Genomic DNA, 21,629 nt, shown 5'->3' on the forward strand with positions numbered 1-21,629 from the left:
GCTCTCTTTCTTTAGGTCTATCGAAACATAAGACTTTGTAAGCAAGTCCCTCTCATAATTGATTAATTTATCCATCTTATTCACTATCTATTATTAAATGATATTGACAATCCCCCACAAGTATTCCAATTATGAACAGATGTGAAAAACATTTGGTCTCTCTTGCCCTCCAAAGGCTAACCTAATGCGAGTGCATTTCACTAGACTCCAAACATCTGTTGGATTCTAGCACCGCCATATCGCCACCAATGGATTGTTGTCCCGTTTTGCAGCCTACATCAGGAATCAAGATGATTGTTTTCCTATTATTTGGAGGTGTATTAAATATTAGCTTCTAATTTATTTTTCTTTTCTTTTTTTTTCTTTTTTTGAGAAAAGTGTTGATTTTTTATTAAAACTTTCAAGCAATTAAAGCAGAGTGCTCTAGTGCTAACAAATCACAAATACAAGTGGGTGGTAAATCCCGCCAAATAGCAGAGATACAGTTCTTCGCAGCATGTTTGGCAAGATTGTGGGCTACTCTATTTCCTTCTCGCCTTACAAAGGACAACTTCCAATAAACCAGGGAGTTAAGCTCCAATTTGATATCCGCAATGACATGCCCCATCCGACTATAATCCACTGCTCACGGCAAAATCTGATCACCAATAAGACTGCTTGTGCTTCTGCCGTAGTAGGAGCAAGACAACCCGTCCACACTTCACATTTTGCCCCTAGGAAATTGCCATACGAATCATGGAACACCACGACCAGACCCATCCGACCAGTATCCCGCTCAACAGTCGCATCACAATTTCCTTTACACCATGCTATCTCCGGAGGCGTCCAGCTAGGCTCAACATGAACTTCACCTAGAGAGACCAACTACTCTCCCCGCTGCTGAGCCAAAGTGTACTCATGGATAGTACTGAGGGTCCGCTGTAGAATAATTCATGGATGAGTAAGTGGCCCCCCTAAAAACAACTTCGTTTCACCGCAACCATAACCTACGGACCAGACCCAAGAATTGCACCAGCTCCTCCATGTCACATTTGGGGAACAAACCATCAACGACCTGCATAAAGTTCGGGACAAGGAAGAAGCTTTTCTGGAATTTTTTTGAACTTATACTCCACACATCCATGGCTGATGGGCACTGCCATAGGACATGAAAGCCAGACTCCACTTCTAACCCGCACAGTGGGCACATCGGATCCCTGAGAATTTTTCTCTTACATAAATTCTCCAGGGTCGGAAGAATATCATTGCATGCCCACCATAGAAAATTCCTTTCAACACTAGGAACCGGCAAGGACCAAAGTTGCTTCCAGATTGTGCTACCCACCCCACGCAAAGAGCAACTAGCCGCAGCAAGAGACAAAACTTTCTTTTGCATATGGTAGGCACTTTTAACAGAGAAAACTCCATTTTTGGTGCCCCTCCATATGAGTGTATCCTCCTGATTTGTGCAACTTATAGGTACTGCATGGATCATGCTTATTTCCTCTTTGGAAAAAATTCTCTCCAAGAGAGGAGTCTTCCACCATCTCGAATCTTCATCTCTAAGTTGACAAACTGTTGCTTCCGGGTCCAGCACTGCAGGAGAGGATAAAACTTGGAAGGTAGATGGATTTGGAAGCCACCTATCCTTCCAAATTCGAATTTTGCGACCATTACCCACCTGCCAAACTAATCCCTCTTTTAGTAGGTCACAAGAGCTGAAAATGCTCCTCCAAGCAAAAGATGGACGCCAACCCATATTCGCCTCCAAAATTGTACTCCCCTAGTAATACTTGGCTCCCATGATTTGTGCCACCAAACTGTCCGGCTGAGACCATAACCTCCAAGCTTGTTTAACCAACAAGGCCTTGTTGAAACTAGTAAAATCACGAAAACCCATCCCACCCGATTCTTTTAGGAGACCCAGCCGCCCCCAACTCATCCAATGTACACGGGATTTATTCTCTTGATTACCCCACCAAAATTTTTGCATATGTGAATTTATCTCCAAACATAAAGCATGCGGGAGACGAAAAACACTCATACAATAAGCTGGTATATCTTGTATCACAGCCTTGAGGAGAATCTCTTTACCGGCCTGAGATAAGAATTTTATCTTCAAGTCCTGAAGTTTTTTCCACACCCGATTAATAATACCCTTAAAAGCTGCTATTCGGGACTTTCCTACCAAGGCGGGTAACCCCAAATACGTATCATACCGTTGAGATGAAGGTATCCCAACTATTTCCGAAATTTCTCTTCTCGCCTCCAATGGTGTATTACCACTGAAGAATATTGATGTTTTATTATTATTGAGGCGTTGTCCAGAAGCTGCTTCATAAAGTCTCAACACATTGGTAAGATTATTTCATTGAGCAATGCTGGATTTACAAAACAACAAGCTGTCGTCCGCAAAAAATAAGTGACTAATCTGAGGGCCCCCCCGCGATGTAGGAACACCCGTCAAAGCCCAGTCTCCATTTGCCTTCTGCACCATGGCACTCAACGCCTCAGCACATAGAATAAATAAATATGGTGAAATGGGATCACCTTGCCTCAACCCCCTCTCCAGCTTGATCTGTCTGCATGGTTTTCATTCATCAATATCGCATATTGCACCGATGTGACGCACATCATGATAAGTTGGACCTATCTCGAAGCAAAACCCAATCGATGTAAAACCACCTCTAAAAACCTCCATTCCACCCGATCGTAAGCCTTGCTCATATCCAGTTTGACAACCATAAACCCCATTTTCCCCTTCATCCGTGTGTGCTTCTAATTTCTTATTGATTTATCATCTTCATTCCAAACTCAAAGTTTGTCATTTACAATTGAGTTTGAGTGGGCATGTTAAAGATACAACTTACACCATAATGACAAGAATTTCAATGAAGACATTGAAGATCCATTTATAGTTCAAGATAATAATAATTATAGTGGCGGAGCTAGATAATTATTATCATAAGAGCCGAACTAAAAATATGATAAACACAATTTAAAATAAAAATTGAGTGATTTGTCACACAATATATGTATCACAAAAGGACATCTATAAAAGTTTATAAATATGTCTTAAAATTGATATATTAGAAATGTAACATGTCGACACTAAAACAAAAAAACACAAATACCAAAAGTGTCTAAAATTGAAGTTTACGGTCTCTTCGATAAGCAAAATCATCTAGTATCAAATATAAATTGAAGCTCTTTGCAATTTTTCTTTCAATATAGAGAGCAAAACTATTTGCAATAAAATTATTATCCATTTTGTTGTGAAGTCTTATTTTAACAATTTTCATAGCTGAAAATGTCCATTCAGTAGTCAATATAGACACTAGAAGAGTCAAAATAAAATGAATCAATATATAAATAAGACAATATGTATGTCTTTGCCAATCATTGACATAATTCTGTAATGGAAGACAAATTTTATAATGTCAAATAATTACGCACATCAAATTCAAAATACCTCAACTAATATCTCAAATTAATTTTCTCATGTTCATAAAAATCAATAGGATAATATCTCCGTAAGACTACATATATCATTAATTTTAAAAGATTTATAAGCATAATTTGAATTCAAAGCTAAGATAAGTGTCAAAAGTTTCATCGCGTTTTCACCAAACCTACTATTGGGCTATTGCGGTTGAAAGAATATATAGTAACATTGAATATGCCAAAGTGATAATGATGCTCAAGCAGCTCAATTGTAATGTAATTCCATTCATTACGACCTCTATCTTCAATATAAAGAACACTAAAATCTAAATGTCAATTTCAAATTTTTTGGAGAAAGGCACAGCATTCTAAAGCAAATTATCACAATCATCACCTCTCAACTTTTAGATAAGTTCTTTTGCAATAAAAACTGAATGAATAACATTTAAAATGTGAAATTTTTGTTGCAAAGCTTGTCAAAGTTTGATCAGTCACCATTTGGTCAAATCGGGTTTCCTTGTTTTTAATATATATTTTATATTTGATTTTGATTTTGATTTTTTTCATTTTTTATCATATGTCACACTCTGATTTGTGTTGAGATATTACATTAACGTATTATGTCAACTTTTCTAATGGTGGGGCCAATTTATTTTTTTTTATTTTTTTTTATTTTTTGCTTACTCTAGGGAGTGATTAATCACTTTTTAAGACCTAGTGAACTATTTATCAAAAAAATAAAGACCTAGTGAAGTCACTCACGCCGGCGTCTCCATTATCACTACTCGTGAACTATTTGTTAAAACATCAAACTACATAGGCCAAAAATATATTTATCTCTTAATTTTACATCAGAGTCGTCCTAGGTCCTTTTAGAAGAATATATATATATATATATATATATATATATATATAGTCACATATTTTATATCATATAGTATATATAATATAAAACATATAAGAATATATTTTATAATGCATAAGTTTAAGATATCCATATACAGAGAGAGAAGGGGGGGAGGAGAGAGAAAGGAATTTTTAACAAATTGAGTTGAATTTATGCGAGTTGATTCATGAGCTTGAATTTTTTATAATTACTTTGAAAAAAAAATTGTAAAAAAGTTTTATTATTTTAAAAAACTTTATAGGAGTATTTTTGTCTTATTAACAAAAAAAAATTATAAATGGGGGATGAGGATGCTTATTGCTTTTAAAAAAATTGACAAAAAAAATTATAAATTTAAAAATTTGAAAAGAAAAAAAAAAAGAAAAAAGGGAGTGGAAATTTAAAATAATTTCGTTTTCATTCAAGAAAAGAAATATATTATTTTTTAAAAAAAATTTATAGGAATACTTTTGTCTTATTAACAAAAAAATTATTTTTGTCTTTTTGTTGGCCTCTTAGGTGGATATTGTCAATTTTTTAGTAGTTTGAGGAGACATTCATGAGTAATGCTAGAAGTCACTTTACAAATAATGTGACTTCTAAAATCACCATTAGGCTTGTGATTGATCATTATTGAATTTTGATTAGTAATTTTAAAAACCACGTTATTTTTAGAGTGACTTCTAGAATTACTCGAACAATCTTAGCCACAGTCTTTCAAGGAGATTCAATGGTAGAAGTTAAAAAAGCCGTTGAAACAGAATAATTAGCCACAATCTTAATTTCCTATTTTTGGCAAAGGGGCAAATATAAGCCACACGTAATAATTAATTGCTTATAAATGATGATTAAGAATCCATAGCATCCATCCTCGCATTCGCATATACAGATCGCACAGGGAGAGGGAGAGAGAGAGAGAGAGAGAGAGAGAGATGGCAAAGGGGATCCTTATAGCGTTGATTTTGTGCTTTATAATCTTAGAGGCGGTCCTCGTAGCGGAGGCTGGAACCTTTTCAGAAGTTTACGAACAATGCGTAAGTAACTGCAAGAAAGGTTGCGCGAAGAAGTTCTTTAAGTTTCTGTGCAGAGTCGCTTGCCAGAATTCGACCTGCAGGACATCAGGAGCCGGAGGTAATTATATAACTTTATTGCTTTTGTAAGTTCAAAAACTCTTAATTTATTGTATCGAGCTTAAAAAAATTTGTAATCTCATTCATTGGTTAAGATTTTATATTAAGTCGAGTCCTAATGGAGGGATGAGTGATTCTCAAAATACTATTGTATTTTTTTATTTTTTTTTTTTAAATTACTTATTTTGTAATTTCATGAAGTTTGAGGGGGTATAATGGTCATTTCACCATTTGACATCTAATTTTGACCACAAACTCTAAGGGGAATGGTGAGATTGCAAATTTTTTTTAAATTCGATACACTAATTATTTTGAACTTGGAGAAATATATTGCGAAAGCTATGAAAGTTCAACAATATTATATTAACAATTTAGGCTTCTTACATCTTTTTTGCAATCTCTTTTTAAAGTTTAAAATTTTTTAATTTAATGTATCGAGCTTTAAAAAATTTGCAATCTCACTCATTTGTTAAGATTTGATATGAAATCCTAACTGAGAGAGGGATGATCAATTCTCAAAATACTCTTGTATTTTTTTTTTTAAAAAAAAATAATTATTATTTTGTAATTTCATGAAGTTTGAGGGGTATAATGGTCATTTCACCATTTGACGGTCTAATTTTGACCACAAACTCTAACGGGAATTGTGAGATTGCAAAATTTTTATAATTGGATACACTAATTGAGAGTATTTTGAACTTTTTTTGAGAAAGATTTATCAAGAGCTATGAAAGCTCCACAATATTATTATATTAACACCTTACATCTTTTTAATGCGAAACTCTATCATTTTAGCCTCGCACATGTATAAGCAAGATGGATAGTTTTCTTCAATGTGGTTGGTTTTAAGCTAAACTCTATCTAAAGAATGAGAAAATTTGAAGTGACAGTTAAATTATTGATTAAATGATTAACTTTACTTATTTCTATTAATTTAAACTTTTGAAATAAGTAGGGATTTAAAATGATATCGGAGTAGACACCATGAGTTCTAACTCCAACTTAATCAATTCACCCCAATTTCAATTAAATATTTTCATGTGTTTGCTTCTAGGTGGTGGACGTAAGCATGGTTGACTGTAAATCCCCAGCAGAAAGGCGCAGCCCCTCTCCTTCCCTGGATGAGTAATGCAACTACTTGAAGCTGCTCATCATGTCATGGTGTGATCTGTATTATTATTAATATTATTCTGAATTTTATAAATGTATCTTAATAAGCCAATAATAATGGAATGGCGGGGTTCGTTTTCTACCAATTCTCCTGTTTGTAAGAGGTGAACACACACACACACACACACACACACACACACACACATATATATATATATATAATGCAATAAAATGATCATTTTGGGCCCATAAAGTGTTAGGTGGCAAGAGATCATAGGCCCCATCTATAATTATTGTGGCCCCACCCACTGATAAGCCTATGACCTCTTATCACCTAAGACTTTTATGGGCAAAAAATAGTTATTTTATTGCACTATAGCATATCTCATGTATATATGGGGGAAATGCAGTTTATCCCACTGAAGTTTCAGGAGTTTTTCAATTTTAACCCCAAAGTTCAAAAATTGGCAATCTATCCTCCTGAAGTTTCAAAAATTGGCAATTTAAACCCTCTGTTTAATTTTTCCCTCAAAATGGACGGAAATCTATGAAATTATATCATTACCCTCAGGCTTTTTTAAAAAAAAAATCCGTCAAATTTAACGGAATGTTTAGATTGCCAATTTTTGAACTTTTGGGTTAAAATTGAAAAACCTCTGAAACTTCAGAGGGGTAAACTGCATCTCAAGCTTTTTTAAAAAAATTTCCGTCCAATTTAACGGAAAAATTAAACAGAAGGTTTAAATTGCCAATTTTTGAAACTTCAGGGGGGTAGATTGCCAATTTTTGAACTTTGGGGTTAAAATTGAAAAACTCCTGAAACTTTAGGGGGTAAACTGCATTTTCCCATATATATATACTCAAAATTGTAACAAGATGATAATATTTAGGGGAAAATTCACTTTAACCCCCTGAAATTTCAGAAGTTTTTCAATTTGAACCCCAAAGTTTAAAAATTGGCAATGTACCCCATAATGTTTCAAAAAATTTCAATTTAAACCTTAAGTTACTAATTTCCGTTAAATTGGACAAAAAAAAAAAGAAAGTTTGAAGATAATTATGTAATTTCATAGATTTCCATCCAATTTGACGGAAATTAATAACAAAATATTTAAATTGAAAATTTTTGAAACATTAGGGGGGTACATTGCCAATTTTTAAACTTTGAGGTTCAAATTGAAAACTCCTGAAACTCCAAGGGGTAAAGTGGATTTTTCCCTAATATTTATATTTACAATAATTCTGTAAGTATCTATAGAAAAAATACGATCCTTATTTATTTTTCAAATCATCAATGTCACATCTAACAATTGAAAAATTACATGGTTAAGAGTTTGTTTGGAATTGTGTTTGAGAGGCTTAAAAGTACTTTTAACACTCAAAAAGTCCGTTTGAAGAAAGTATTCGTTTGGTAAAAAAAATTTAAAACACTTTTAATGGTTCAAAAAACACTTTTGGCAAAAGCTAAAATGAAACTTTTGCTCAAAAAGTTTTTTGACTTAAAAGCTCTATTTCTCAAATCCAGTCCCAAACATGTTCTAAAAGACAAATTAATATATTTTAGGTTTTTAATTTTAACACCGTACTCCAAATTAAAATAAAAAACTTCACTTATCATTCATGATCTTCCATCACTTTTATAATCATGCCCTTAAACTTTAAAAAGTATGTAATCAAAAGTTTGCAATGTCAACATTCTCATCAAAATTCAGCATTAAATCAAACAAAACGATTGATGAATGAAATTTTCAAAATCTCCGAACACCCTAAGATGTTTATAAAATTACAAAAATATCTTGAATTTAGATGGGATATTTTGAAAAATTCACTTTCTCCATTAGGATTTAACTTATAGACTCAAAATGCTCATATATATATATATTAAAAAAAATGCTTATATATACATTTTTTAAAATCAATTTTTTACCCTCTTAGGCTCCGTTTACTTCGACGTAAAATGGTTTCCGTCGGAAAATATTTTCAGGAAAGTCATTTTTCCTAAAAATGTTTTCCACCGAAAACATTTTACGGTGTTTACCGCGCGCACGGAAAATCAAATTTTTTTTAAAAAAATATTTTCATTTAATTATATTAACCTATAAAATATAATTTTTATTCAAAATATAAAAATATTAATATAAAATAATTTATGTTTGATTGTTAAAATTTGACAAAAACAATCAACCTATTTGAGAATATTTTTGGATTTTCTATTTTTTTAGAAAAAAAAAAATAGTGAAAGTACTGTATCTAAAAATGTCCATACATCAATATTATGAATATTCCACATCTAGGAAGATTGATACATATGAAATGGCAAGTAAGTTACTTTCATCTTGCTTGAAAAAAAAAATTACCATGAATTCTAAAAGTCAACCACAAATATTATAATATTTTGGCCAAAGAACTACCATCCAAGTTAATTAGTATCTTACCATATATCAATAATACGCAAATTCTAATTTCCATGATTTTTGAAGATGTTGTCCAACCAAAACTTTCTAAGCTTAGCATTCTTTACCATAAATCCTCTTGCTACCTTCTCATCTCCATTCAAATGGTCGAATCTATCTACAAACAACATAAAAATGGAACCAGTTCAGCAACCAAGTGCTTCAAGGATGGACTTAAGGCCATCCCTTTCTAAGCAATGGGCCAGTTCAGCCTTAAAAAAAACAAAAATAAAAAGCATGTCACAACATTAGACAGAAAATAAAGTATTGAAAAAAGAAAAAGGAGAAGAAAATAGAAGAAACAAGAAAAGAAAATAAAGCCATCCCTTTCAGCACATAACTCAAGCAATTTTTAGAATAGAAATACATGCATACAAATTATTTAACTTTATTCAAAGGAAGGCTGGAACTAAAAATCTGATACTGAAGTGTATTAAACATCAAAACATATCACTCATTGCATCACTTCAGCAACGATAGAATAAAAAGCTAGCCATCCAGCACACATGAACAGGAATAAGAACTAATTACAAGATAAAAGGCATAAACCGAGATATCAAACAATTAAGAAATGAAAATATATGCTTATAATAAAAATAAGATAATTAAAGTGAATTACAACACTCAAACATAGAAAAAAACAAATGCATAAAACAAACCATTCTTCATTGCATCGCTGCTGCGCGCACTTGGCCAACGACAGCTGCTGCTGCTGCTTGTCACTTCGGTCCATGGAGAGCAAGAAAATCCAGAGAGAAAAATGGTAAAAGAGAGAAAAAAGAGGACAGAGGTGGTGGTGGTGAGGTTGAGGGAGTGAACTGGGAGAGAGAGAAAGAGAGAGACAAAGACAGAGACCCAGTTGGTGATGTTGCTGTTGGTGAACTTCTTCTTTGGCCATTTTCGTCAAACAGTTGGTGTTCAAAGCCATGGATTGCAATTGTCCAAAGCAACTGGGCCTCTCTTGTGGGTCATACTCCCCTCTTTTTATGGCTTTTGATATCACAAGTAAAATGTTCATAATCTTCCATGGCAATGAAGATTTGCTGTAGACAATAATGATGGGTGTGTGCAACATACATTGACGTTCTGAAAAAGGTTTCAAGTAAACCACTTTTGCACGACTACAATTCTTTTTGGCTCCCTTTTTACATAAGAGGCAGAGGGGGCGTGATGAATTTTACTACAAACACGAACCAAAGTGGGCAAAACCACGAGAAATTCAAAACAATCATAGCCAAATTCAACCATAAACAGAGCTACGACATTTATTCTCTACTCTCTTCCCAATCGCATCCCATATTCTCTTCGCAGCCAGTTAGAGCAATTAAAGGCAAAAAGCAAGAAAAACAAGAGCTACCCATCAAAAACCCCAAAACAACTCTAGAAGTTCTCATTTTCCAAAATCCACACCATAGACCCAAAACCCAATCCGTCCCAACTGATCGATACGAGAGTAAAACACAATCGATGATCTGAAATTTTCTTTCTCTAGATCGAAAAGCTTCAGACAAACAGAGAAAAAATCTTCAGAAAAAATTTTATCTTGAAAAGCTTTAGAAAAAAATCGCAGATCTGACACATTAATAGGGAAAGAAACCAAAATCAAAATGCTCCATGAATTCCAGTTGTCCAACAGAGAAAGAAACCAAAATCAAACCAAAATCAAAATGCTCCATGAATCGCTCCATACATACAATTCAACAAAGAAAGAGAGAGATGAGAGTACCTGCTTCGGGTTTGAAGAGCGAAGCTCGGCCGAAAGAGAGATGAGTTGTGCAGCCTGTGTGTGTTGAGCGTGAAGGTGAAGGAGAAGCTGCAGCTGTGCGTGAAGGTGAAGAGAAATCGTCGGGTTTTTTTTTGTTTTTTTCTAATCAGAATAGCTTCGAGCCGAGGAGGGAAAATGGTTTACGAAATTAAAAATTGTAAACCATTTTCCTGAAAATGTAAAGGTTTTTTGGTCAAATCGAAATCATTTTCGGTTTGACCACTATTTTACGTCGTAGTAAACACCGTAAAATACGGAAATTATTTTCTGAAAATCATTTTACGTCGAAGTAAACGGAGCCTTAATTTTTATTTTTTAATTCAGTCCCCACGTCTAAATTTTGTAAGTTCGCTCCTGCACACACACACATCCAAACATATAATATGAACTTACTCTATCAATAATAAGAATGTATTATTATTTAAAAAAGCTCTTGTATCCTTCAAATGTAAATTCTTGGTAAAAAAACTAAGTCCTTTCATGTCGTAGGAGATTGAGGGTTCGTTTAGATTTGCGATTTCAAAATATGCAATTTGAAAACGTGATTTTTAAATATGCAACTAACTATCGTAATGCAAAACACACCATGAGCTTATTTGGGATTGTATTAAGGAGCTTAAAAAGTAATTTTAGTACTTAAAAAGATGTATCAAATAAAAAGCTAATTTGTTTGGTAAACAATTTCAAAAGCATTTATTTACTTTTTCACTCTAAAAGTAAATGCAACCGGTGCTAGGGTTTCGATAAGAAGAATTGCATGTGAGACATTTAAGGATGGACATTAACCGCTTACTATATGCCTACCAACTGCCATCGAACTGTCATTGACCGACAATTGACTTCTGGCGGTCGGTATAGGTGGAATAAAAATACTACTTCGAGCTCGGTTCAGTTAGGTAGGCGGTAGAATTTTTTTGTTTTTTGTCGGTTAATCCATTTTTTAAGTGAATTTTGAATTTATGTGCTAGGTTTTCTTATTGCCTTGTTTTGCTTATTTGTGATTATCTTTTTGGTCAATGTTCTATGGATTTACTTTTTTCTTTTTATTTATAAAAGTATATACTTTGCTAATTATGGAGTTACAAGAAAGTTGATAAATCTTAACATAAAAACTTATAAACTGGCATAACCGACCGTTATTAATCGAAGAAAGTCAAAACTGTTCATTGTTGGTATAAAGTCGATTAAATAATAGATTGAATTGACTTTCACAATTCTGTAGGCAAAAATGTTCCTACCGATATCGACTAAACCAATATCCACTTGTAGATACATTTAAAATGACATTTAAGGATCCAGCTTTAATTCCACTTTCTCTCTCTTTCTTACAACGCACTTGAAACTAAATCTAAACCTTTTTTTTTTAAATAAAAAAAAAAAGAAAAAAAAACCCAGCATTGCTGAAAAACAACCAGCACTAGGCTGTCCTTTTGTGATTTACGCCTTATTCAAGCTAAAAAGTCCAGGCTGCTTCAGTCCCACATGGAAAACAATGAAGGAGAGGCGAAGCGGTGCGGCTATAAAAAAGGAGCGAGGAGCGCCATTCAACCATACTTACCTGGACGGGGTCAATGGGTAATCAAGAAGGCCCATGGCCTAGGCTAGTGACCTCCATTGCACTCTGGAGGGGTGCTCGCTTATGATCTGCCCAAGAGGCAGAATCTACGTCATAATTTGTGCTAGTGGGGGCCTGCGTTCGCGCGGCCCCTATTAATTCTAATCCCCAAGTGTTTTTACTCACCAATATTACTTTTTTTGATCGTTCAGAGTCATGTTTTCGATTGTATAACAAAGATTATTATTATTGGAGAGAATAAAAAAAATAGATAAATAATATTTAAAATGTGAGGGGGCTTCGAAGGTAAGAGGGTATGCTTAAATAAGCATCTTTATTTGTAGAATTAGAAAAATGATGAAAAATTATTTCTTAAATTATCATTTTTATTTGTAGAGTAAAAATTATTTCTAGGTTGTAGCGAACCATTGTGTGTGAAAGGTATGAGAGAGGGAGGAGATAGAGAGAGAGACATGAGTCCAACAATACTATATATATATTGTTTTTTGAAAGAACAGTACTATATTTAACCATTCACACTTTTGACATATTTCCAATGTAAGTTTCTATTATTTTACACTCACACATATATAATTAACAATCTTTTGACATCTTTCCATTTATGTGTGAGTTCATTACTACATTGTTACACACTCCTCAAACGGAAGCATTTAATCAATCTTATGGGCACTCTCCAAGGTCACTTGTGGGCTATACGAGTTTTTGCCCGCACCTCGCATCTTTGTCCCTACATTATAGACTCTCATTGTGCCTTGTGCCATGAACCATTTTGCTCTTTCTTTAGGGACCCTCGTTCAATGCTCATTGCACATTTTCTTATTCCATGAACCTTTACCCTTCACTCCAAGGACGCTCATATGAGCTTGCACCTTACACCTATTTGATCATACTTTTAGGGACTTTTGTCTATGCATTGGCCACTCTACCATACCGTACACCACCATTGACTCTGATACTACTTGTTAGTCTCAGTTGAGTTCTGACAAAACTCGGTTAGGACACCTTTAAAGCCTGGTCGAGACATTTTCGTAATATATATATATGTTTTACAAAAAATTATTTTCACAAAAAAATATTTTGACATGTATCAAAACAAAGGGAGACTAAATCTATACACCTTTAAAAATACCAAAGGCACGTATGCTGTAGTACATTGCTGAAAAACAACCAGACAAGGCAGTAAAGGCTGTAAAGCCTCCTTGGTAACCTAATTATTTGTCCTTATGTGATTTACTCCTTATTCAAGCTAAAAAGTCCGAGGCTGCTTCAGTCCCACATGGAAAACAATGAAGGAGAGGCGAAGCGGCGCGGCTATAAAAAAGGAGCGAGGAGCACCATTCAAACATACTTACCTGGACGGGGTCAATGGGTAATCCAGAAGGCCCATGGCCTAGGCTAGTGACCTCCATTGCACTCTGGAGGGGTGCTTGCCTAAGATCTGCCCAAGCGGCAGAGTCTACGTCATAATTTGTGCTAGTGGGGGCCTGCGTTCGCGCGGCCCCCGTCATTTCTATTCCCCAAGCATTCTGATTTACCAATCTGACTTTATTCTTGTGACGACGTAAAATGTTCTGCTGAAAAATAAAAAAAATAGGGAAATTTTCTCATCATTTTTTACTTATTTAAATACAAAAGTTCCCATAATTTCAGACATATTCATCATCGGTCAATCGAAGGTCATGTTTTCTGCCTCACGCCTAATGGAATCAAAGAGTGTGGACGACAGATAACGCTCTCCAAAGCTTGGAAAAATCACCTGCGTGCCAAACAAAGTCAGACAGAAAAGTTACTGGGGGAGTGGGAATAGGCCACATTCTTCACAATTTTTCTTTCTTTTTTGGAAGAAAAACAGATTAATATTTTTAGTTATTGGAATTAAAACATTTTGAAGCCATCGTTACTTTCTTTTTTAATTTTACGAGAATTTCACAATCTCTCTGAATTTTCATGCATTTTGAAATTACTCTCTTAATGTTAAAGGGTATCAAACTTCTAATTTTTTGCAATGTCATTTTTTCATTAAGATTTTTTACAAATTTAGTTAAATCCTGACCGATACCTTAAATTTTGCAGTTTTTTATTTGATTTTTTAAAAATAAAAAATAGTGGTATTTTGCATATTTTGACAAGATTTAACTGAAAATCTTAACGAATGGAAGGCATTGAAAAGAATTGAAAGTTTGATACCCTAAAGCGAGAGTTTTTGAACATTGAGAGGTAATGTCAAAAAGCGTGGAAGTTTATAGGGAGTTTTGTGAAATTTCCCCTCAATTTTATTTCATGCAGAAATCCATCCATAATTATGTGTGAAACATATTTAGAGGGTGATTAATCAACATAAGCAGACTATCATAATACAGATAACAAAGTGCAACACAGATTCTATTTCAATTTGAAGAAGGCACTTAAGACTTACAACAATCAGTTTTCCAGTATTTTCTGGCCTCTTAGCCAGCTTTATTGCAGCAGCTGCAGCAGCACCAGATGAAATCCCCACCTGCAAAACCACACTCCCACATTCAGCATAGAAATCGAAAATCATAAAGAACCACAAATGAGAGAGAGAGGAAAAAAAAAAAAAAAACTCTAGAAATTGAGTGTAAAAAGTTCATCTTAAACAATTAACATACCAGCAAACCTTCTTTCAAGGCAAGCAGCTTAGCAGTTTCAATAGATTCCTCACTTGATACCTGAAAAAAGTTACCAAAACATCATTAGTCATTTAAAGGAAATGCATGCCTGGTTTTGCAGCTAACACAGATCAGAAATATTTCCTAGTAAACAATAGCAGGCACATGTCACAATGCCTCAACGAGAATCAAAAAGAAAATACTTTACCAGGAAATACTTTTGAAAGGTCTCCATTCAAAAATATAATTGCACTTCAAGCCTCATATATAACTATCACAAGGATTAGCAACTTTTCTTCATGATATAAAGAAAGCTGATTCACATCTAGATGATATCCCTTGGACTAAGTACAACTAAAAAGAACCCTACTAATATATGACTGAAATAAAACTAAACTTAAAACAAACAATTCTCTAGGACTAAAAAAAAAAAAAATCCCTGGTCAAAAACTTAAACAAACCAATTCCCTAATGCCCTTTTATGGAGCCTGATTGTCTTTCCTTAATTTCCAGAAGAATTATACCTCCATTGCAAGACAACTCTATTTGCATTTCCCATTATTATGATGTATTCTGACTATGCTCAATGCTGGTACTTTTCATTCAAAATGCAACAGTAACTTACAAAACTACAGCAGAAGCACATATTTTCAAATATGAAGTTAAAGTGAAGGCCAATTAAATGGTTCCAGACTCACTTCAATAACCTCATCAAGCAGGTTGACATCCAGAAGAGTAGGGATAATACCAGCACCAATTCCTTGGATCAGATGCTTGCCTATGAGACATGCGTGCGTGCAATGTATACGGTTAGAGAACTGTCATTGAAAATTAATGCAGCTAAAAGAAGCCACATAGGGTTAACTAAATTCATTTAAGCAACTTCAATCTGCATTAACGAAAAAGACTGTCTCCATTCTCTGATAATAAAAATTAGTTTGAACACAATGGATAAATTGTCATTTTAGTTTTACAGAACATGTAAATTCTGAATTTACAGGATTTGAACCAATATGGAAGTGATCCATAAAAGCAGTACGCTATGGACTTATCAATTACAGATGGGACTTACTGGCCTTACATGCACAAGCAAGCTTATTATTTCCCCAAGTTATTACTAGCTTTTGATATATCAACAGCAGCTGCAGAAAATTCCGCCAGTCTTGGTTTACCCATCCATATGTTCTAGCAAATCAAAGTTTAATGGTCTTTACTCGAGATAGTTTGATGATCTCAAGCTCGGCTGGTCCAAGCCTATTTATTAGGCTAACAAAATGACATCCCCTGAATTTAGAAATATAATTTTAGAATATAAAATTACAACAAGGCATGATGTTTTCCCATTATCATTTTCCAATAGATGGGTTGCAGTGAATGGTAGGTGAACTCTCCAATAGCAATCAAAGTCACTAAATTGCTCATTATTCATCATTTCAAATTAAGCTTTTATCACATAGTTTAAACTTGATTAAATTTCCTTTCGCAATTTTCTTAAGAAGTATATAATGATAGCTGTGAAACATCCAACTCCAGCCTTCAAAAACCTAATCAAACCAAGCTTAGTGTCACTCAAGCTCCACCTGTAGAGCAGTTTCCACTCATGATAAAGCCTGCTTGCTTAGCCAGGTGGACAAGCTTGTGCAAAGTTATAAAGTTGAGAAGTCCCAACAGATAGATAGCCAGTTCATTAGTCAACCCTACGGTCCAATCACTATGTACAGTCATAAACAGAACTGTAACGTTTTTATTTACTACCCATGCTACTGGCACACCTCAAAAGCGAAACTTCAACCATACTATACAGGGTCCATTTGGTTTAAAGTCTCAAAACGTGCACTTTGAAAAATAGCAATTTCAAAACGCAATTTATGAAAAAGTGATTTTTAAAAACACTCTGAATTGCGATTCGGCCTTTAAAAGCACTCCCTTACCTACGATTTAAGAATATGAATTTTTTCACATTTTCAAACCGTCATTGTTTTCAAACGTGTTCCAAATGGGACACTTTGCACAATTTTGTTTTAAAACACACTCTTGGCTTGCGAATCACAAGGCCAAACGGACTCTTAAAATTGTAGATATCCAACAATTTTGGCCCAAGACTCAAGAAAATTACTGGTAACACTCCAAATTGATATCTGAAAAATGTGTTACCTACTGATGCTCTCAAACTAATTCATCAAAATAACACTAGGAAAAAATTACAACACTTTGGGAGTAAATTCTTTTGATACTAATGAAACTTGGAAATCTGGCACTTTTTCCCTGTACCAATATAATACTAAGTTTTCTAAACACATTCCACAGATACACAAGAAGGGAAACAATACGGGGAAAGAGTAAAGCATTAAGGACATGTACAAAAAAATGTTAACTGACCAGGCTGTCCTCCATTCAAGACTGCGCTTTCAGCTGGTTCTACCCCAAACACCTAGACATAAACAAAAAGAAACATACCATTAGTAAAACAAAATAGGAACATGTACTCTCTCTCATAAAATACACAAACATGTATACAAGTCAACCTTGATCTCTGGGTTTTTCTCCTTGAGGAAATTCCCTACACCAGTTATAGTACCCCCAGTCCCAATCCCTGCAACCAGTGCATCAACTTTCCCTCCTGAATCTCTCCATATCTCTGGACCAGTGGTATCATAATGGATCTGAACAAAGATTCACAGAATGATCAGTTAAGCGTGTCAATCATCTATCCACATCACAAGGTATTTGATACAAAGAGTACCTTTGGGTTGGCAGGATTTTCAAATTGATGAAGTATATAACTATTTGGTATATTACTTAGTAGCTCATTGGCCTTCTCAAAAACCCCCAAAATGCCCTTGGCAGGATCTGTAAGGTACAACTCGGCTCCAAAAGCAAGGGGCACAATTCTTCTCTCAAGACTCATTGAAGCTGGCATGGTAAGTACAAGTTTGTAACCCTTGATTGCTGCGATAAATGCCAATCCAATGCCAGTGTTACCACTAGTAGGCTCAATGAGCACAGTCTTTTGCCGTCATTCAAGCATGTCAAGAATGAAGGTATGTTAGTTAACTGTTCAATAATATGGCCAACATATCTAGCAATATGACAATATGCATTTAAAATAATCAACATGATTTGCTTAAAGGAAAAGGAAAAAATGGGGAAAAAAAAGAAGTCCAACATGAGCATCACTGAACTGGGAACAAACCCCTGAGAAATACTCCCGATCTAACTGTTTAAGTCATAATGAGGGTTATATAGGACGTGTAATGCAACTTGTATAACTGACAAAAGCACATAGTTGTCATCATAAAGACAATTTTAGGTGTAGGGTGGAATAGGTTGCAGTTCTTCTAGAACAAGCAAGGCAAAGTTGATTTGTATGAACAATCTAAAAAACCATCTGTAGATTTGGGGAATTTTAAATACTAACCTTCCCTGGAGTAATCAAACCCTTATCTTCTGCATCTTTAATCATACTGTACGCAATCCTGCATGCCGAAAATTTTATCCAAATGTATTAGTCCCAACTAAAGATTCTCAAAGAAATCCTTTACTTGCTAGATCCCTTTAATATTAAGCAAAACACAATCAATATAAATAAAGGAATAACAAGTTATTTGCCTGTCTTTAATACTAGAACAGGGTTCCATCATCTCAAGCTTGGCAGCGATGTGGGCTACACAGCCATCAACAATATTGTTGAGATATACCATTGGTGTATTTCCTATCAACTGCACAAGCCATAAATTACGATTAGTAAGATCGAATTTGAGAAAAAGCAACATGAAAAAGAATTAGTTCTAATGATAAAGTAATACTTCAGTAACATCTTTCTTGATTGCACACTTGTCCTCCATGTTATCTTTTCAGAAAACCTACAAGGCCAATAAAGAAAAAATGTGAGTGAGAAAAGTTTGAAGATGTAAAGTTGCAATCTTACATTTTACAAGAAATGATTAAGTGTGCATTTTAACAAACATGAAACATACACTTATAGCAAGATATCAAAGGCTAAACTTGAAATTCTCAATATCATGTAAAACTAAAATAGACACAGCAGAAAACAGGATCATACAATTATGTTTCAATCACCCAACAGATATTCTTTACAACTCCAGAATCTACTACCCACAATAGGCCAGTGATATGCAGATTTCTTACACAAGATATTTTACCTCCACGCCAAAAGAACACAAAATTAGTAACCAACAAACAGTAAATATGTGAAACACCCCAACAATGCAGATTTTCAAATGAATAACCAAATGCAAAAAGCCTTTACTTTAAAATTAAGAACCAAACTACATAAACAGGGGCAAACAACAGAGAAATAGCTAAGATATTTGAAATACTCAAAGTTCTTCTTATAAGAACTTCAAGCACCGGTGAAGATGTTTGAGAAAGAATCACCAGAGCATCAAAGTCCAATGTGTCTTTCTATCACAAGCCAATGCACTTCAATCTCAACAGGCACTCAACATAAATAGAGCACAGATGGTGCAGAATTTTGGAAAAGAATTTCCAAAACCCAAAATCCAATATACCTCAATAAAAACAACTAACCAATAAAAAGAGAGCAACAGCAAGAAATTTCCACATTACCCACTAGTGAAAACAGTCCAATAATTCAAATTTCATGGAACCAGAATGAAAAGGAGAAAGAAAAAAAAAAAAAAAAAAAAAAAAAAGAACAACCGAAGCCTCAGATATTGAATATTACTCACTATCGACGACCAAAAGACAAACAGAGCAGCAGCCAGAAACTCCCGAGTACCCCAAAAGTGAAAGTCAGTCTAATAATGCAAATTTATAGAGAATGGAATGGCCAACTGCCCCCAATAAATTATAGTCAAACAAAAACCACACAAGCTACGACAAGTAGTACAAAATAATAAACAAATAAGGACGAACGCATTTTGGTCTTTAACAAGGAAAAGGCAACCTTATCTCTGCAGACATATTTAGTGTATACGTTTGGCTAGACTTGCATGTTTTTGTACACAAGTGATGTTGGCAAACAAAACTAAAACACTACAACACTAATCATCTCTTTTTTTTTTTAAATCAACGTGAAAATATTCTCACTTTTTATATTTTATTATTTATTTTTTATATCACATTATTTACTTTTTAATATTATTCAAATAAAAAAAAATCTCTAGAAAATAATTTTTTTTTACTTTTTAATACTATTTTTTTACTTTTTTATACTAATTATTATACTATTTTTTTCGCACTAAACATAAACCGTGGCTTATAAAGTTCATATTCTTTACCAAACGAGGCCCCTTGTGTTGTCTTTTCTTGGGAAGTACAATGGAACTGTAAACCAACTCCCCTCTCGGTGCTTCTCAGCATTTGTGAAATGTACTTTTTTCTTTAGTACCGTAGTACATGCCATAAATGGGCACTATAGTTTTAATTTTTGTACGTTTTAATATAGAGATTTTTTACAATTTCTTTTAAAATTGTATAAATTTTAAAATTACGTGAATTTTTATTACTGCATCGAAAATCAATGAGAATTGAATATATTTTTATTAGATCTTGTTCTTTAAGCCAAAAGTTGTTTTTGGTTTTACGAAGAAGAAGGCTATTTAAAGAAAAATTCATTTTGGCCGACTCAGTAACATGCCATATCTAATATCTAATATAATATATAATAGGAGAGTTTTAGACAGGATAGCATAAAATTGCGACATGTGGTATTTAAAAATTCTGCCAAGTGTTATTTTAAGCTAGTTTTAAATAGGATGGCATAAATATATAATATGAGAGTTTTTAGGAAAAGAGGCTAATATCGTGACATGTGGCATCCTTTTATGAAGACAACTGTCCATGTTTAAGTGTAAAACAATTGTTTAGTTTTTTTTTTTTAACCAAAACAAGGCTTTGGTGAAACGTTGTGCCTTCAGTTATTTTTTAAAATAACGTTTCTAATAAAAAAGCGTATCCAATAAACAGTAAATCAAATCTGTTTTCCATACCTCTCTCCTCACTCTGCTTGTCCCACAAGTCTCTGGCATGCGGTTATTCCTTCCAAGCCTTCAAACTCCGACATTACTTTCTCTGCATTCTCAGCATTGGCCGGCCACCACGAGCCATCGGCAAATGTACTCAACTTGATCGCCAGGGTCGTTTGAACTGCTTTCTCTATTGGTTTGGATCCTCCACAAACCAAAAGTTGCTGTCTAAGTGTCATTTTAAGTTAAACTTTGCTTTTAAAATCAAAAGACACGATGGTTTTGATAATTGAACCGGTTTAAGTAGAATATAAGTCAAAACATCACATTCTACTTCTCCCAAGTCCAACTCTCAGTAGGCTGTACGTTTCTTCTTCTTCTATAGTGTTTTGGATTTTAGATATTTGTTTCACATTCAATTCATTTGAAATTTCCTACTGATATTTGTATACGCAGTCGCTACATTTGCAAGACCCAGTCCGTCAACAAGGTTTCGTTGTGTCTCACTCTTTCTTTTATATTATGATCATAATATAAAAGATCGGCACCATCTACAGAAAACAAGAGGAAAAAAAAAACAAAAAAACAAAAAAACCTAAAAGAAAATTTCAAATCCAAAAGAAATTATTGATTCAAGATAGAACCGAAAACTTAGAGAATTAAACATTTGATGTCCGCTTAGAAGAAAATACTAATTTACAGTCA

At 34.1% G+C, this 21,629-nt stretch overlaps 1 protein-coding gene, 1 long non-coding RNA gene and 2 other non-coding genes across 6 annotated transcripts; 3 read left to right on the top strand and 1 right to left on the bottom strand.

Moving 5' to 3' along the window:
* Positions 1-5,193: 5,193 nt before the first annotated feature.
* LOC132168425 (uncharacterized) lies at positions 5,194-6,691 on the top strand. The gene is made up of 2 exons (XR_009438870.1): positions 5,194-5,440; positions 6,494-6,691. It is a non-coding gene; the product is annotated as an uncharacterized LOC132168425 (long non-coding RNA).
* Positions 6,692-12,317: 5,626 nt separating this feature from the next.
* On the top strand, positions 12,318-12,478 carry LOC132173139 (U1 spliceosomal RNA). The gene has a single exon (XR_009439239.1). It is a non-coding gene; the product is annotated as a U1 spliceosomal RNA (small nuclear RNA).
* A 966-nt stretch (positions 12,479-13,444) lies between these two features.
* On the bottom strand, positions 13,445-19,813 carry LOC132168922 (cysteine synthase-like). Of its 3 annotated transcripts, none has more exons than XM_059580012.1 (11): positions 19,686-19,813; positions 18,780-18,836; positions 18,583-18,692; positions 18,392-18,449; positions 17,717-17,980; positions 17,499-17,636; positions 17,353-17,404; positions 15,672-15,751; positions 14,974-15,033; positions 14,760-14,840; positions 13,445-14,099 (listed from the first exon to the last, which is right to left on the bottom strand). In XM_059580012.1, the coding sequence occupies exons 2-11, from the start codon at positions 18,816-18,818 to the stop codon at positions 14,010-14,012; spliced, it is 972 nt and encodes a 323-aa protein (XP_059435995.1). In that variant the 5' UTR covers positions 18,819-18,836; positions 19,686-19,813; the 3' UTR covers positions 13,445-14,009. The 3 variants fall into 3 exon arrangements, with proteins under 3 accessions (XP_059435995.1, XP_059435994.1, XP_059435996.1); XM_059580011.1 differs by having other exon boundaries at positions 19,682-19,813; XM_059580013.1 differs by lacking the exon at positions 19,686-19,813 and adding an exon at positions 19,372-19,410.
* LOC132173138 (U1 spliceosomal RNA) lies at positions 13,688-13,848 on the top strand. Its single transcript, XR_009439238.1, has one exon. It is a non-coding gene; the product is annotated as a U1 spliceosomal RNA (small nuclear RNA).
* Positions 19,814-21,629: the final 1,816 nt, after the last annotated feature.

The sequence above is a fragment of the Corylus avellana genome, chromosome ca2 (assembly GCF_901000735.1).
Source record: "Corylus avellana chromosome ca2, CavTom2PMs-1.0".
Taxonomy (NCBI): Eukaryota; Viridiplantae; Streptophyta; class Magnoliopsida; order Fagales; family Betulaceae; genus Corylus; species Corylus avellana.

Excerpts from the sequence above, each read along its gene's own strand:
- LOC132168922 (XM_059580012.1), bottom strand. The coding sequence starts at position 18,818 with ATGGAGGACAAGTGTGCAATCAAGAAAGATGTTACTGAA. Across the intron at positions 18,693-18,779 it reads TCAAGAAAGATGTTACTGAA|TTGATAGGAAATACACCAAT; the intron begins GTATTACTTTAT and ends TGGCTTGTGCAG. Across the intron at positions 17,637-17,716 it reads AAAATCCTGCCAACCCAAAG|ATCCATTATGATACCACTGG; the intron begins GTACTCTTTGTA and ends ATCTTTGTTCAG.